This window comes from Mustela erminea, chromosome 7, assembly GCF_009829155.1.
Source record: "Mustela erminea isolate mMusErm1 chromosome 7, mMusErm1.Pri, whole genome shotgun sequence".
NCBI lineage: Eukaryota > Metazoa > Chordata > Mammalia > Carnivora > Mustelidae > Mustela > Mustela erminea.
This window is the reverse complement of record NC_045620.1, coordinates 22737374-22754404: the sequence shown is the minus strand read 5'-3', so window position 1 is coordinate 22754404 and position 17031 is coordinate 22737374. Positions and strand designations below refer to the sequence as shown.

At 41.4% G+C, this 17031-nt stretch overlaps 1 protein-coding gene across 1 annotated transcript in view; it reads left to right on the top strand.

Annotated features, from left to right (window-relative positions):
* The window catches only part of PHF20 (PHD finger protein 20), a 148006-nt gene that overhangs the window by 44360 nt on the left and 86615 nt on the right, over positions 1 to 17031 (top strand). The window contains exons 3-4 of the mRNA XM_032350796.1: positions 14598 to 14769; positions 16416 to 16500. Coding sequence (XP_032206687.1) covers positions 14598 to 14769; positions 16416 to 16500 — 257 coding nt within the window. The remainder of the gene's footprint in view (positions 1 to 14597; positions 14770 to 16415; positions 16501 to 17031) is intronic.

Below are 17031 nucleotides of genomic sequence, written 5' to 3'. Positions count from 1 at the left end.
GTCCAGAATCTAGCTTGAATCTCACGCTGGCTGCCACCTCTACCCTCCCCTTCTGGCCTAAAGCCATGGATCTTCTGGACCCTGGCACTAGCCCTGGCACTAGCCACGTAACCAGTCTCCTATATCTTTCTGGACTGAGCTTCCTTTCCTCATCTTTTCCACTCCATAGCCAGTGGTAGGCCCTGGATTTTTATTTTAATTTTTAAATCTTTTTCTTCTTTTCTCCCTCCTTTTATTTTTAATTAATTAATTAATTAATTAATTTAAAAAGATTTTTATTTATTTGACAGATCACAAGTAGGCAGAGAGGCAGGCAGAGAGAGAGGAGGAAGCAGGCTCCCTGCTGAGCAGAGAGCCCTATGTGGGGCTCGATCCCAGGACCCTGGGATCATGACCTGAGCCGAAGGCAGAGGCTTTAACCCACTGAGCCACCCAGGTGCCCCTATTTTTATATTTTATTAAATTTTTTTTTCTTCCCCTTGATTCTGGGTTATTATTATTATTTAAGTAGGCTCCATGCCCAGTGTGGATCCCAACACAGGGCTTGAAATTGCAACCCTGAGATTGAGACTTGAGCTGAGCTAAGAGATGCTCAACTGACTGAGCCACCCAGCCCCCTGCCACCCTGAATTTTTAAAAAACTTTTTTGATAATGATTCATGGTAGTTTACAGTTGTAAGAAATTGATTGATTAGAGAGAGCAGAGATGTTATTCTTTTTAAAAAAACTTTTTTAAAGATTTTACTTATTTATTTGAGAGTGAGAACAGGAGCAGTGGGGAGGCACAGGGGGAGAAGCAGTCTCCGAGCTGAGCAGGGGGCCAAGATCCTGGGATCATGACCTGAGCTGAAGGCACATGCTTAACTGACTGAGCCACCCAGGTGCCCCTCTTTTTTATTCAATTTTTTAAAATTTTCATTTATTTGATAGGCAGAGAGGCAGGCAGAGAGAGAGGAGAGGGGAAGCAGGCTCCCCAAGGAGCAGAGAGCCCAACTCGGGGCTTGATCTCAGGACCCTGGGATCATGACCTGAGCCCAAGGCAGAGGCTTAACCCACTGAGCCACCCAGGCGCCCCTTTTTATTCAATTTTTAAAAAACTTTTTATTGAGGTATAATTTATGTTAGAGTGCACATACCTTTTTTTTTTTTTTTTTTTAAAGATTTTATTTATTTGATAGAGATCACAAGTAGGCAGAGAGGCAGGCCAAGAGAGAGGAGGGGGGAAGGAAGCAGGCTCCCTGCGGAGCAGAGAGCCCAATTCGGGGCTTGATCTCAGGATCCTGGGATCATGACCTGAGCCGAAGGCAGAGGCTTAACCCACTGAGCCACCCAGGCGCCCCTAGAGTGCACAGATCTTAAGTGCGTAGCTTGATGAACTCCTAAAGCAGGATACATGTGTATAACCACCATTCAGATCAAGATATAGATGTATTCCCACACTAAGTCGCAAAGCTCGTTCCATCCCTAAGGAAAGCATTATTTGTGGTCATGGATTTCAGATGAGACCCATCAGCATGTTGCATGGGTTATCTAGCCGTAATCAGCTGCCTGGCTGGAGAATGTGGAGAATCTGATTTACCTAGGGTTGGGGTTTATCCAGGGAGGTGGATGGAGGGAGAATAGAGGGGCCAGGGAGTTGGAAGGAAGTGAGATCAAAGGACAAGATTTCCAGGATGGGAGTGAGGGTGAGAGCAGGCAGAAGGAACAGTGTGAGCAAAAGTATTCAGGGCTCGGGGCGCCTGGGTGGCTCAGTGGGTTAAAGCCTCTGCCTTCGGCTCAGGTCATGATCCCAGGGTGCTGGGATCGAGCCCCGCATCGGGCTCTCTGTTCAGCAGGGAGACTGCCTCCCCCCCTCTCTCTGCCTCCTCTCTGCCTACTTGTGATCTCTGTCTGCCATATAAATCTTTAAAAAAAAATATTCAGGGCGCAAGGAGTATGATGTATTCTCAGAATCCAGAGAGGGAACCCATCAGGAGTACTGGGAAGTTGGGCTAAAAAGGGAGATGTTAATCAAGAGGAGAGAGAAAGAGGTAGATCCCTCTCAGGAACAGAAAAGTGGTGTTGTTTATTCAGTCACCAGATGTTTACTGAGTGTCTCCGTATCAGGCCCTTTGCCAGTACTGATAGAGCGGCATAGGTTGCCTGGATGTACTGACTGTTGTGTCATATGAGAAATGATTTGGATGGAGAGAAGAGATGAGTTTAAGACATTTCTGGAGTTAAAAGTGTCAGATATTGCCTAATGTAGGTGATAAAGGGATAGGGAAGGAGTTAAGGCATCTAAGACAGCAGCACAGTTTTTCTGCAGCTTAATAGTCAGCCTTTTGTTTTTCACTAAATACAACTTCCATTCCCATCCCCTATCCAGCAAAGGCTGGGGATGGCTTAGAATGTTACTTTTGTGCATAGAACTCTTGCTTCTGGTACATGCAGTGAGCCAGGAATAGAGGCACACTCTGATTCTTGAAGTAAATGTGTGTATATTTGCAGAAAAGCTATTTTTATATATAGTAAGAATGTGGAAGCAGCCTGAATGCCCAACTCCTGGGGGAAAGTTTAGGTAGATTTTGGGCTAGCCATCAGGTAGACTATTATGTGGCCAAGAAGAAAGATACCTTTATGGACCTGTGTCACTACATATTTCACATATTGATATGTGAAATCCAGTTAAGAGCAGAAGATTCCTCACTGGGTTTAGTCCAGAGATCTGGATCCTGATCTTGCTTACACCTTTTCCTGATCACTCTTTTGCACCTCCATTTCCACAGATGTAAAATGGGTGCAGTGATAATGACAACGGCTTAAGTGCTCAGGAGCTAGTGGTAAAGATCCAGTGAGCTCCTTATGTAATGGGAGTTCTAACCCCCATAGTCAGTGGCACACATTGGTTATTAATAGCTCTGTGAGTGAGCACTGACCAGTTGGAGTGGGAAATCAAAGGGAAATTTTTATCCTTTCTGGTCCTCCTTTTTTCCCCTCCTCTGTAATGTTTCTTCAGTTTGTATTTCTGGTATGTGTGGGGGGACTAAACAGATCCTGCCAAGCACTGTCTAGCTGCTCTAATTTAAGCATGTGCACAGTGTGTGGGGTTGGGCAGCTTAATTTTACTCATAAGCAGCCAAGACTGAGCAGCAAGCCTTCCGGGATTTGAAGTCATTTACTGTGGACAAACCAATATTGTCTCCCTGTGTTAGATCTAGACTGTTCTCTGCCTTCCTGGACATGTACATGGCATTATTCTCTCTCATTTGGTGTGAGCTTCACTCTCCTGCAGTCCTCCTTCCTTGGTGGAGCCCACGGGTAGGTTGGCTTATCTGGTAGCATAGAGTAATGTTTCACAAACTCAAAAATGTGAGAACTGGCACCTCCAACCTGTATACTATCTCTGGATCCCACTTTTGGTAGCACTGGAGGAAAATGATACTATGTTAGCTCTGATAAAGATGGTCCAGATTATAGAAAAGTATGTAAAACATTTCTCATGGAGACCTTGTGCACTGCTGGCTGTATGTTCACCAACGCCCGGTGGTCCATGGACACCTAAGTGACAGCTGCTCATCCATACACCAGGTATGGAATCCATAAGGTTCCTGTGCAGCTTTCTGCATGGAATTACTGTTTCCTTTCTCACCTTCAGTTTTTTGTACTACTTTGTCCTCTTTTGTGCTTCCCTTCCTCCGTACCGATGCTGATTTACTCGTATTGCACCGCCTCTCAGAAACACTCTCTAGCCTCACTGTCTGCTTGATCACCAGGAAAACGCCTCTTCATCTTTTAGAATTAAAATCAGATTTCTCCTCTGCACTAGCATTCTCTTGAGCCCCTTCTCTCCCTACTTCTTCCTTGGCCTCTTCATTCCCCCTTGGCGCTAGAACTGGTCTTTCGCTCTGTACCCTACTTTACCTTAGGTAGTCTTCTGTTGTTGCACCTGTGATACTTCATTATCATTACTTGGACGTATAGACACGTTTGTTCTCCAAGGATTCTGCAGTTACAAGACAGACACTGTTAGAGGTTTCTGTAGTCTCTTAGGGATGCAGCCCATAATCATAAACAAGTAAATGGAGAAACAAAGGAAATAATTACAGCTGGGGTAAGTGCTATGAAGAAAGCAAGTGGAAAGCTGACATAGACGGGAAGGAGCCAAGGGGTACTTGAGATATTGTAGTCAGGGATTCTGAGGCTGCAGAAGGGTAAGGCTGTTGCCTGGGAAGAGTGGGCAGGGAGAAATATTTCAAGTAAAAGGAGCAGACTGGGTATGGGAAGGTATGTGGTATGTCTGAGGAAATGAAAGGCCCAGTGTGTCTTACAACATAGAGTCTGTCTTCTTCTGCCAGCTGCTGTGATCACACATCTTCATAGATTTGGCTGTGTATTTCCAAACCCTGGCGCACTTCCTGTCCCAGAGTAGGACTCAGATAATGTTGAATTGATGAATTTCTTTCTTTTCTTTTTTCTCTTTCTTTCTTTCTTTCTTTTTTTTTTTTTTGTCCATTCTCCTTGTTCCTTTACATTTGATTGGCTGCATTGGCCTTTTGTGGCTTCTTGGTTGGCTTAGTGGACAGTTATATCCCTTGCTTAAAATAAGGTCACCACAGTAACCTGATTTATTATGAAGTTCAGGATATCTGTCCTTGCCAAATTGAATTTTGGAAAAATAGGAGTTTTCAGTATATTTTGGTCTTTAGAAGCAAGTTGTTTTCTAACTAATTTTGTCTTGGTGGTGTGGTCAATTCGTTTCAACTTGACAATTCTTTTTTTTTTACTTTAAAGATTTATTTATTTGAGGGAGAGAGAGAATGTGCACACATGAGCTGGGGAAAGGGCAGAGGGAGAGGGAGAGAATTTCGAGCAGACTTCCTGCTGAGTGCAGAGTCCGACATGGGGGTTGATCTCATGACCCTGAGATCATGACCTGAGCCAAAACCAAGTGTGGGACACTCAACTGACTGAGCCACTTAGGCACCCCCAATTTGACAATTCTTGTATGGGGATCTTTTTGTCTTTTTGACATCTGTAACACAGATATCATTGTTTTATTTTGATGATTCACCTTGACTTGGGTGTATATTCCTATTGCTGTTTTGTGACTCTAGGTATTTATAATTAGATCTTAAAAAAATTTTTTTTAACAATTTTATTCATTTGTCAGAGTGAGAGAACACACAAGCAGGGGGAGTGGCAGGCAGAGAGAGAGGGAGAAGCAGGCTCCCAGCTGAGCAAGGAGCCTGATGCAGGACTCGATCCCAGGACCCTGGGATCATGACCTGAGCTGAAAGCAGAGGCTTGACTGACAGAGCCACCCAGGCGTCCCATCAGATCTTTTTAAAAAGTACATTTGGGGGCACCTTGGTGGCTCAGTAGGTTGAGCATCTGACTCTTGATTTCAGTTTGGGTGATGGTCTCAGGGTTGTGGGATTGAGCCCTGTGTCAGGCTCTGTGCTCAGTGTGAAGTCTGCTTGGGATTCTCTCTCTCCTTCCCCCCAATTGTGTGTGTGCTTGCCTTGCACTCTTTCTCACTCTTTTAACTAACTAAATAAACAAAATCTTAACAAAATCTTTAAAAAAAAAAAAAAAAAGTAGGCACCTGGCTGGCTCAGTTGGTGGAGCATGTGACCCTGATCTCAGAGTTGTGAGTTCAAGCCTTATGTTGGGTGTAGAGGGTACTTAAAAATAAAATCTTAAAAAAAAGTACATTTGCTGAACATTTATTGAATGCCTATGCATTCAATATGCAGATCACTCTGAAAGAAATTCATACATTTGGCAAACACCTCTCTTCATCTTTCAAGGTTCAGCCCAGGTGCTAAGTCTTCTTCTTTAAAGCTGCTTTCCTAATCCTCCAGTACCTGATGAAAAAGTTTGAAGTGGACTTCCACTCATTTGCTGCCTCTGAAGAAGGTGAGCAAAGTACTTTTGTGTAAATTAAGGAAGAGACTAGGAGTTGAGTGGTAAGAAATGTACTTTAAAAGAGAAGGGTGCAGGGGGCCCATGGGTAGCTCAGGCAGTTAAATGGCTGACTCTTAATTTTGGCTTAGGTCATGATCTTAGGGTCTTGGGATTGAGCTCTTTGTAAGGGTCCACATTTAGTGCAGAGTCTGCTTTTCCTTCTCTTTCCCCCTCTGCTCCTCTTAACCCCCATTCCCTCCACTTGCCCATGCTCGCTTGCTCTCAAGTAAATAAATAAAATCTTTTAAAAAAGAGAGAGAGAGAAGTGTCCAGGACACCTGACTGACTGTTGGTGTATGTGAGTCTTGATTTCAGCGTCATGAGTTTGAGGCCCACTTTGGGGGTAAAGATTACATAAAAATAAAAAATCTTTGCAAAAGATTAAAAAAAAAAAAGCATCCATTCAAGTGCTTTAGAAAGGGGGTAGGGGAGAGCATGTAGAAACTTAGTCTCTAGCCCAGGCATGCCATAGGAAATACTGTCTCTTTTCTGTCTAGTTCTGGTTACAGAATATAGGCAGGCCAGATAATTCTTTTTTACTCTTTTTTCGAGATCAAGAATGTTCTTGGTCTTTTTGTAGAGACGGATGACAAATTCTAAGGAACCCACCATACTTCTCTTTGGGTCCTTGCCACTTTTAGAAGCCCTGATGTTTGGTCTAACTCCAGGACCTAAGCATTTGTCTCACAGTATAAATTTATGGGTGGCTCAGTCAGTCAGCATCTGACTCTTGGTTTTAGCTCAGGTTGTGATCTCAGGGTCATGTGATCAAGCCTTGCATTGACTCCACACCCAGCGCTGGGTCTGCTTGAGTTTCTTTCTCCCTCTTCCCTTGCCTCTCCTCAATGCAATCTCTCTCTAAAATAAGTAAACAAATCTTTAAAAAAAAATTATATATATATATAATAATTTAGGAATATATAAAAATTTAGGAATGTTTGTTGAATAATGGAATCAATAGGGAGTAGTTTCTGCCCTATAAAGTGCTTAGCACATAGTATTTTTATTTGCCATTTAAAAATCCTGTTTGTGTGATGCCTGGGTGGCTCAGTCAGTTAAGTGCCTGCTTTCAACTCAGGACATGATCCCAGGGTCACGGGATCGAGTCCTGCGTTGGGCTCCTTGCTCACTGGGGAGGCTGCTTTTTTCCCTCTGCTGGCTGTTCCCCATCCTGTGCTCTTCCTGTCTTTCTTTATTGGACAAATAAATAAAACCTATTAAAAAAAATCCTATGTGTGAATTGAGTTTGCAGTGTTTTTATTGAGTCTTGAGCTCTTTTCTTTTAAGGAAAACTGTTGAACATTTAAATTGTATCTGGTGATCATTTCAAACTCTCTTATTTAGGCAAAATTAATTCAAGAAGAGGTAGAAGACATGATCTGTTTAGTAACCATAGAAGTGATGGAAAAGGTAGATAAAGAATTATCTCGAAAAGGTCTCAGAGTAGGCAGTTTAATAGAAAATGAAGTCAAGCTTTTTAGTACTTTCTATGAGGTCAGCATAGCATTAAACTAAAAATGGGCAGGAAGGACATAATATGAGGAAACTTGGACAAATACTACTTATGAAAGAGACACAAAACTTGTCAGTAAAATACTAGGACACCAGACACTTAGTAAATGAATGACACACACAACCAAATATGATGTATTTTTACAGGGTAATGATAACTTAAACTTAGGAATTCTGTTCTTTTTTTTTTTTAAGATTTTTATGTATTTATTTGATGGAGAGAGAGACAGTGGGAGAAGGAATACAAGCTGGGAGAGAGGCAGAGGGAGAAGCAGGCTTCCCGCTGAGCCGGGAGCCCAATGTGGGGCTCGATCCCAGGACCCTGGGATCATGACCTGAGCCGAAGGCAGATGCTTAGCTACTGAGCCACCCAGGTGCCCCAAATCTGTTATTTCATTATATTCATAGAGTAAAAGAGAAAAGCTGTATAATCATCTTAACAAAGTTTGAAAAGTCTCACCATTTATTCTTTTTTTAAAAATTAAAAATTTTTTATAAACATATATTTTTATCCCCAGAGGTATAGGTTTGTGAATCGCCAGGTTTACACACTTCACAGCACTCACCATAGCACATACCCTCCCCAATGTCCATAACCCCACCCTCCTCTCCCTCCCCCCTCCCCCCAGCAACCCTCAGTTTATTTTGTGAGATTAAGAGTTACTTATGGTTTGTCTCTCTCCCGATCCCATCTTGTTTCATTTATTCTTTTCCTACCCCCCAAATCCCCCATGTTGCATCTCCACTTCTCATATCAGGGAGGTCATATGATAGTTGTCTTTCTCCGATTGACTTATTTCACTAAGCATGATACCCTCTATTTCCATCCATGTCATCGCAAATGGCAAGATTTCGTTTCTTTGGATGGCTGCATGGTATTCCATTGTGTATATATACCACATCTTCTTTATCCGTTAATCTGTTGATGGACATCTAGGTTCTATCCATAGTTTGGCTATTGTAGACATTGTCCTATAAACATTCGGGTGCATGTGCCCCTTCGGATCACTACATTTGTATCTTTAGGGTAAATACCCAGTAGTGCAATTGCTGGGTCATAGGGTAGTTCTATTTTCAACTTTCTGAGGAACCTCCATGCTGTTTTCCAGAGTGGTTGCACCAGCTTGCATTCCCACCAACAGTGTAGGAGGGTTCCCCTTTCTCCGCATCCTCGCCAGCATCTGTCATTTCCTGACTTCACAATTTATTCTTGATGAATCCTTGGTAACTTCACATTAAGGGCATTAATTAGAAAATTTGACGTACTTCAGACTTAATGATGAAACATTGGAGACGTTGTCATTAAAGAGAAGGATGCCAACTATCTGCTAATTTTCAGCATCATCTTAGAAGCACTAATCAGTGTGGTAAAACAAGAAAAATATATTGTAGATATTAGTATTGAAAGTGAGATAGTATAGTCATAATTTGTATATGATAGGATAGTCTGCCTGGGAAATGCAAGGGAATTAATTGATAATTCATGGATAGAGTTTGAATAGGTTCAAAAATCAAAACAGTGTAACAAGGTATACAGTGAGAATAATTGCTTCACATCTTTATCCTATACCTGCTCTGTCCTTTGTAGGTGACCAGTTTTATTAGTTTCTGTCCATCCTCCTAGTGTTTATCTAAATATAAACAAAAACAAATGCATATTCTTATCTTCCTCTTTTGTAATGAGAAAGGTATCATAAGATATGAACTATTCTGTAGCTTGTCTTTTTTAAACTTAACATGTCTTGGAAATCTGGGCACCTGGGTGGCTCAGTTGGTTAAGCAACTGCCTTTGGCTCAGGTCATGATTCTGGAGTCCTGGCATCAAGTTCCACATTGGGCTCCCTGCTCGGCAGGAAGCTTGCTTCTCCCTCTGACCTCTCCCCTCTCATGCTTTCTCTCTTTCAAATAAATAAAATCTTTTAAGAATAAACATGTCTTGGAAATCTTCCTATATAATTCATAGAGTGTGTTCTCTCTTTTCTTAAGATTTCTTTATTTTAGAGAGAGGGACAAAGGGGCAGAGAGCGTCTTAAGCAGACTCTGTGCTGAACGTGGAGCCCGATGTGCTGTTGCTCCATCTCACAACCCTGAGGTGATGACCAGAGCCGAAACCAAGAGTTGGTTGCTCAACCAGCTGAACCTCCCCCGCACTCTTTTCTCTCTCTTTTTTTATAGCTGCATAGTATTCTATTTTGTGGATGTGCCAAGCAGCATAAAAATCCTCAAACCATGAAGCTGTTAAGTGAAAGTCTGCTCATTACATACTTCTCAGAACTTTTAATTTATTAAGTATTTATTTTGGGGGGGACCTGGGTGGCTCAGTTAGTTGGATGCCTCAGTCTTAATCTCAGCTCAGTTCTCAGTCTCTGGGTCAATCTCTGAGTTCAGGCCTTGCAGTGCTGGGCATGGAGCCCACTTTTTAAAAAAGTATTTATTTTTCCTTACACAAGCATTATGTGACTAAATCCTTGTAAAAATGGAAGCTACAGGGGCACCTGGTGGTTCAGTCAGTTAAGTTTCAGAGTCTTGGTTTAGGCATAGGTCCTGATCTCCAGGTTGTGGCATCTAGCTCTGAGTCTGGCTCCACACTCAGAGTGGAGTCTGCTTGTCCCTCTCCCTCTGCTCTTCCCCCTGCTTGCACTCTCTCTCTCTGTCTCAAAAAATAAATAAAATCTTAAAGAAAAAATTCAGACTAAGTCTCTTGGCCATGTCTAGTACCTTTTCCCTCATTAGAGCTTACTTTAGTTATCAGTTTGGTATTTGGTATCTGTTCCTTTCTGGCTAATATTTCCATTAGAAATGTGACTCCCAGCTGCGATGCTAGTTTGGAAACTAGAATCTTTAGTGGCTGTTAGTTACTTTTGAAGTTGGAAATTCTTTCTCCCTTTTTGTGTCTATACAGATTCCATTTACAATGCCTTTTTTGTAACTTGTGGCATCTTCTCCAGCACCCCAATGGTTGTCCAGATATTTAGGTTGCACCCGATGAAATTATTGTTTTTGTAGGTAAAAAGTAGTTATCAGCTGTTTTATGTGATTTCATCTAATAGTTTAAAAACTTAATTGCTTTATGTGTCTGATTCTCCTTAAGGGCAAAAGTCAGAACACATACTTTTTTTTTTTTTTTTTAAAGATTTTACTTATTTGACAGAGAGAGAGATCACAAGTAGGCAGAGAGCCAGGCAAAGGGGGAGGGGGAAGCAGGCTTCTTGCTGAGCAGAGCCCAGTGTGATGCTCCATCCCAGGACCCCGAGATCGTGACCCGAGCCAGAGGCAGAGGCTCAACCCCACTGAGTCACCCAGGCACCCCGGAACACATAAGTTTTATAATCCCTTTCAAGACCTGGAATTGACTGGGCAGATCAAAGTCACTTAATATTCTGTTGACTGATAAAGCTGAGCTGTTTTCTAAGGCAACTAGCAATTTCGATCCACCAAGTCTTACCTCTTCACTGAAATGCAGTTGGGTTTCCCCATTCTCCATGAGTGACTTGCTTCAGAAAAGTAGGGAAAACTGCCTTCTCCTTAGGAAATCTTGCTTGCCCTGTGCTTACTGTTGACCTTCTGGAGAGATTTGTGTAGTGTAGTGTAGGATGTAGTGTAGTGTAGTGTAGGGTGCCTAGGTCCTGTGAAGTTACTTGAGCAAGGAAGGGCATTAGGCTAGCCAAGGACCTCGAGGTCCTTCTTCAGACTCCTGAGTATGTGCACTGGAATTGCTAGGCTAGGAATTTGGATTTGATTCCATGGATCTGGACTTAACCAGATTTTTAGAAGGCACTGACCAGTGCAAATTCAAAATAATTTGGTGTTGTCCTGAGGTTGCTAACTTTTAATTTTGCCAAATAAGTATATTCAAAATAAATATCTAATTATATGTTTTTTATAGTTAATACATGCTCATGGTACAACATTCAAAACATACAAAAAGATATACATTGAATAAAATAAGTCTCATACTTCCTCTCCAGTTCCTTAACTATCCAGTTCCCCTCCCAAGAGGCAAACCGGGTTGCTTGATCATCCTTCCAGTGATAGCCCACGCATTTAAAAACAGGTACGGATGTATTGGCTCTCTCCTCTCCCCCAAATAAATGGTAGTGTATTCAGTACCATTTTGCATCTTTAGTTGTTGGTTTTTTCCCCACTTTTCTTAGAGATCTTTTAAAATTGATACATAGAGAGCTGACTTAATTTTTTTATTGGCTCCATAATATTAGCAAGAGTATTAAAAACAAAGTTACCACTGTTTTAATTTAGGAAGTATTTATACACCAAAAATTTAGAAAGAATGTGATTTAGTATAAAGACAAGTTCTGCAAATTAAATAAATTTATTTCTGTGAAAAATTAATTCCATGTGTTGGTCCAAAGACTTATGTTTCAAAACTGTTGCTAGATACAGTAAATCATTAAAGAAAGGGCTTTTGAATAGGAGTGTCTTAGGTCAGAGTTTGTTATTTTAGGGAGGCTCACTAGTCTCTGGTAGACTGAACAAATGAGAGGGCAAGAGGTATATATATGTATATATATTTATTTATTTATTTTTTAAATGATTTTATTGAGAGAGAGCACACAGGGAGGGATTTGAGGGAGGAGCAGAGAGAGAGGGAGAAGCAGACGCAGGGAGTCTGATGCAGGACTCAATTCCAGGACCCTAGGATCATGACCTGAGCTGAAGGTGGACGTTTAACCATTTGAGCCCAGGCCCTGTGCAAGAGGAATATAATTGAGATATCCATGTTCTTCCCCCCCTCCTTTTTTTTTTTTTAAGATTTTGTTTTTAAGTGATCTCTCCACTCAGTGTGGGTCTTGAACTCACAACCCCAGGATTAAGACTCTATGAGCCACGAACTGAGCCAGCCAGGTGTCCCCCCTTCTCTCTGTTTTATAGAAAGGAATAGGTTTAGGGAGTCCTTTTGTCTCCTCCAGTTGTACTTAACAGTTCAGTAGATCATACAATTAGCTGGCCTGCTGTCAGGATAGCTTATGTTTGTAGCAGCTATATGTCAGTTGTATTCAAGTAGGCACACTAGTTTCAAGGCTGTTTATTCCTTCTGTTAACATTTTTTGGGCACTTAATGTATGTAGAGTACCATTTGGAATTTTGAAAAGCATAACCTGTTAGTCCTGTTTGTGAAGTATTCACACAAAGTGATGGGGCCTGAACTTGGAGAGTGACTCAAATTGGAATGGGTAGCTGGAGTCTAAGAGCTTTGGGGATTGAAGAATTGACAGGACATCTGACCTTTGGGAAGAATAGGGAAAGCAGAATTCATTTGCTCAACAGTTTTTGAATGCCCAGTATCTGCAAGCTTCTGTGATAGGTTAAGCGGTAAGCACACTACTTTAGAGATTACTAGTATAGGACTGAAGAGGACGTAGTGTACAGACACAAGGTAGCACATGTTTATTAGATTGGTGGGGTACTAAGTGATTGATATAAGAAGGGCCAGAAGTGGTAAAAATCCAGGTTGTGGGGCGAAAATATAGGTAGAATCTGAACTTTCTCAATCTAGAATAGCAATCTGATTAATACAAGTGTATTTAAGAGAACAATTGCAAACAATATTTATTTTTCTTTATTGTTAACCATTTATTTATTTTTGGAATGAGCCACAAAGTAATATGGTTGAAAAATAAAGAGCATTAAAAGGTATACTACAAAAAGTCTCCCTCCTGCTTTTGCTCCTCCCCGCCTCCATACTTAGTTCCCTCTTGAGTCAGTTAGGTTTTAATGCTTGAAACAGAAACCACCCTGGGTACTTTAACCACAAAAGAATTTAACACAAGAACATTGGGTATTTACAAAATTGTTGGAAGGGTTGGAGGAGTGGGACTCACAGTTGCTGCCCTTAAGTATCAATGTGAGGGACCCACTGCTGGAGCTGTGTCCTGGAGGTCAGGAGTTCACTACTGAAAGTGCCCCTGCCACCCTCAACATTTGCCTGATACTTAGGAAGCCAGGAACTAGACATTAGATCCTTGCTTCTGCAGACCAGTAGATCAGTATCCCCAGAGGCTTGTTAAAAGCTCGAAGGCCCTAGCTTCATCTGCTGAATCCGAATCTGCATTTTAATAAGATCCTCTGATGATTGGCATTATTATATGAAAGTTTGAGAGGCCCTGCACTGGAGCACTGGGTTTGGCCACTACAGTTGCCTCTAAACCCACAGGTCTTCAAGACCTTGATTGCCAGTTGTTACGGAGTCAGGGAAATACAGTCATTGGTTTTTCCAACTTTTAGTCTAGAAAGAGGGTGACCTGGCCATACTTCTATAAGTAACCATTGTTAGATTCTTGTGTAAGATATTTTTATGCATATTTACACATATATAAATATACCTTTCATCTTTTTTTTTTTTTACAGATTTTATTTATTTATTTGACAGAGAGCACATGGACAGGGGAGCAGCAGGCAGAGGGAGAGGGAGAAGCAGCCTCCCCACTGTGTAGGGAGCCTGCCATGGGGCTCCATCCCAGGACCCTGGGATCATTACCTGAGCCCAAGTCAGGCACTAATTGTCTGAGCCACCCAGGCTTCCCTCCTGTTTCATCTTTAAAAAAATAAACAATAGCTTACCGTACACAATGTCTGTACCTTGCTATTTTCATTTAATAGTTCATCTTGAGAGAGCTTTCCACATCATGACATAGAACTGTTTGTGGTTTTTGTTTTGTATTTTTTTAACAGCTGCATGGTATTCTTTATGGATTATATAATTCTTAAATTGAAGCTATCTCATACAGTCTGGGTTGCATGGTTATTCTAATTTATTGGCTTATGTAAAATATAATCTAGTTGTTAAATGTTTGCTTCCTGCCTTCCTTGTGCTCTGTCTTGTGTGTATGTATGTCATCGTGTTTAACTTGCATTGTAACCCAGTATGCTGGGTATCCTTCCTCTACTCTACATGATAGAACTCAGGCTCTGAAAAGTCAGTTTAATAATTCATAAACTAAAGAATGTCCAGGTTGGGATTTGAACCCTAAGTCTGCTAGCCTACATAATTACACATTCTGTAAATGATAGGCTTTATTTAGTACTTTGGTAAGCTAGTCCTTTGGGAAGAGGTCTGGAAGGGTACTGTTCTGGGTATTTTGGGTGGGAGAGGCATTTAACTTTTTTTTCTGACTCAGGTATCCAGCTCACATAGAAGACATTGACTACGAAGAAGGAAAAGTACTCATCCATTTCAAGCGTTGGAACCATCGTTATGATGAGTGGTTCTGCTGGGACAGTCCTTATTTACGCCCTTTAGAGAAAATACAGCTAAGGAAAGAGGGCTTACATGAAGACGAAGGATCTTCCGTGAGTATCACATCTGTAAGGAGCTGGGTCAGCCGTTGGGTACTTTATATTCCAGCTTTTGATGTTCAGTGTGAAAGTCAGTAGCAGCTGGGGAACCAATCCTTATTTAGGCCTGTAGCTGCAACCCTGAGGTCTCTGTGGTGCCTGGGGCTCTTGAAGAATCTCATTTATCTTCTGTCTATATGATATGATTGATCTGAAAACTCATAAACTGATTTGGTTGTGAAGCACTGAGGAGGAATGGGTACCATATCTCTTTCTTTTAAACCGCTGTATCCCTTTAGATCACTTATTATACTTACTTGTCTGACCATTTATTAAGTAATCATTCCATGTGGAGCCTCATATCATGGTCTTTTATAAACTTTAAAAAATTTTTATTTGTTATTTGAGCAAGAGTGAGATAGCAGGCACACGAGTTGGGGGTGGTAAGAGGGAGAACAAGAAGCAGACTCCCTGCTGAGCTGGGAGTCTGACGTGGTGTTGGATCCCAGGGCCCTGAGGCCATGACTCTAGTTGAAGGCGGACACTTAACTGACGGAGACAACCTTTTTATAAATTCTTGAGGGGTGTCTGGCAGGCTTAGTTGGTGGAGCATGTGACTCTTGATCTTGGGGTTGTGAATTTGAGCCCCTCATTTGGTGTGGAATCTACCTTAAAAAAAAAAAAAAAAAGCTTTTTTGGAAATTGTAGAATTGAACTGTATTCCTTTTTCTAAATTTCATTGTTATACCTGGAGCTTTTACTGATTTCAGAATGAAAAACGAAGTATTAGTTTTGAGTTTTTTAAACCGGCATTGAGAAATCTGTAGAAATCCTGTGGCTTTGAATCTGACTCACCCCCAGATTCTGTTTTTCATTTTAACCCTGGCCAGGAAGCTTAAACTCTTGCTGTCTATGTGTGTCCTTCCTCCCCCCGTCCCCACCCCCATTTAGAATTGTTTACTTTTGGGTCTCCTGGGTGGTTCAGTTGGTTAAGTGTCTGCCTTGAGCTCAGGTCATGATTCTAGGGTCCTGGGATCGAGTCCCATGTTGGTCTCCCTGCTCAGTGGGGAGTCTGCTTCTCCCTCTTCTTCTGCCTCCCTTCCTGCTTGTGTGTTTTCTCTCTCTGTCAAATAAATAAATAAAAATCTTAAAAAAAAAAAAAGACTTGTTTACTGTTGTCCAAGTTGATTATCCAATATTCATTCTACAAACAGTGTCAGTGCAAACTGTGTGCTGGAAAAACAGTATGAAAAGTAAATGGGTGCTTCCTTTGGCAAAAGTCCCTTTAAAAATGTGGGTGGTGTTAGGTGGCATGAACGCTGATTCCCTCAAGCTTTGGTATGTTTCTTCCTTCCTACTTGTATACTGGGTAGTGTGCGTGTCATGCTCCTGGGCTCAGGCACAGGGTAGGGACTTACCATCGGTGTTCTGCTGTGTCTGCCCAGACTTCCTAGGATAGGAAGAGTCTTGTGTTCAGCCCTTTTGGTCTGACTCCAGTGTTGAACAGCAGAAACATCTTCCTCCATCCCAGCAGCCTCACCCCTTCCTACTCTTGTCAGTCAGCTTCTCTCAACAAAATCTGGTACTCTGTTATGTCTGATGAAATTGGATTGGTAACAGGTCTTTTTTGTTTTGTTTTGTTTTGTTTTACTGCTTTTTAGGAATTTCAAATAAATGAGCAGGTCCTTGCTTGCTGGTCCGATTGTCGTTTTTACCCAGCCAAAGTCACTGCTGTTAACAAGGATGGTAAGGCACTTGAGTTATAATTTTTTTTAATTTGTGAATTGGGGGGAGTTTGTAATATTAGAGTCTGATAGTGTATTTTCAGAATTTATTTATTGCCTAGGAATCCTCTCTCTTCAAGTTAGTCACTATGTCAGGAATTAGGAGGAAATTATAAATGGAGACAAAGCTGGTTTAAAAAGAGGAATTTGATTCTTTGCCTCCTAAATTTTAATAATAGTTTTTCGTAAAATAGTTATGGTTCATCTGTCACTCTGCTGTTAAGCGAGCTGGTTTTTGTCTGGGAGTTCCTAATATGATGGATGAAATAAGCCTTAATATTCCTTTTAATTATTTGTGAATAGCCTAGAAATGAAATGGACATTAATGAACATTTCTCAAAAATATGCTTTGTGAGGGGTGTCTGGCTGGCTCAGTTAGTAGAGCCTGTGACTGTTGATCTCGGCATCACACTGGGTGTGGAGCCTACTTTTAAAAAAATGCTTTGTCGATGCAGCATGATTGAGGGTGGTCTGTAATATCAAAGCTGCTAGT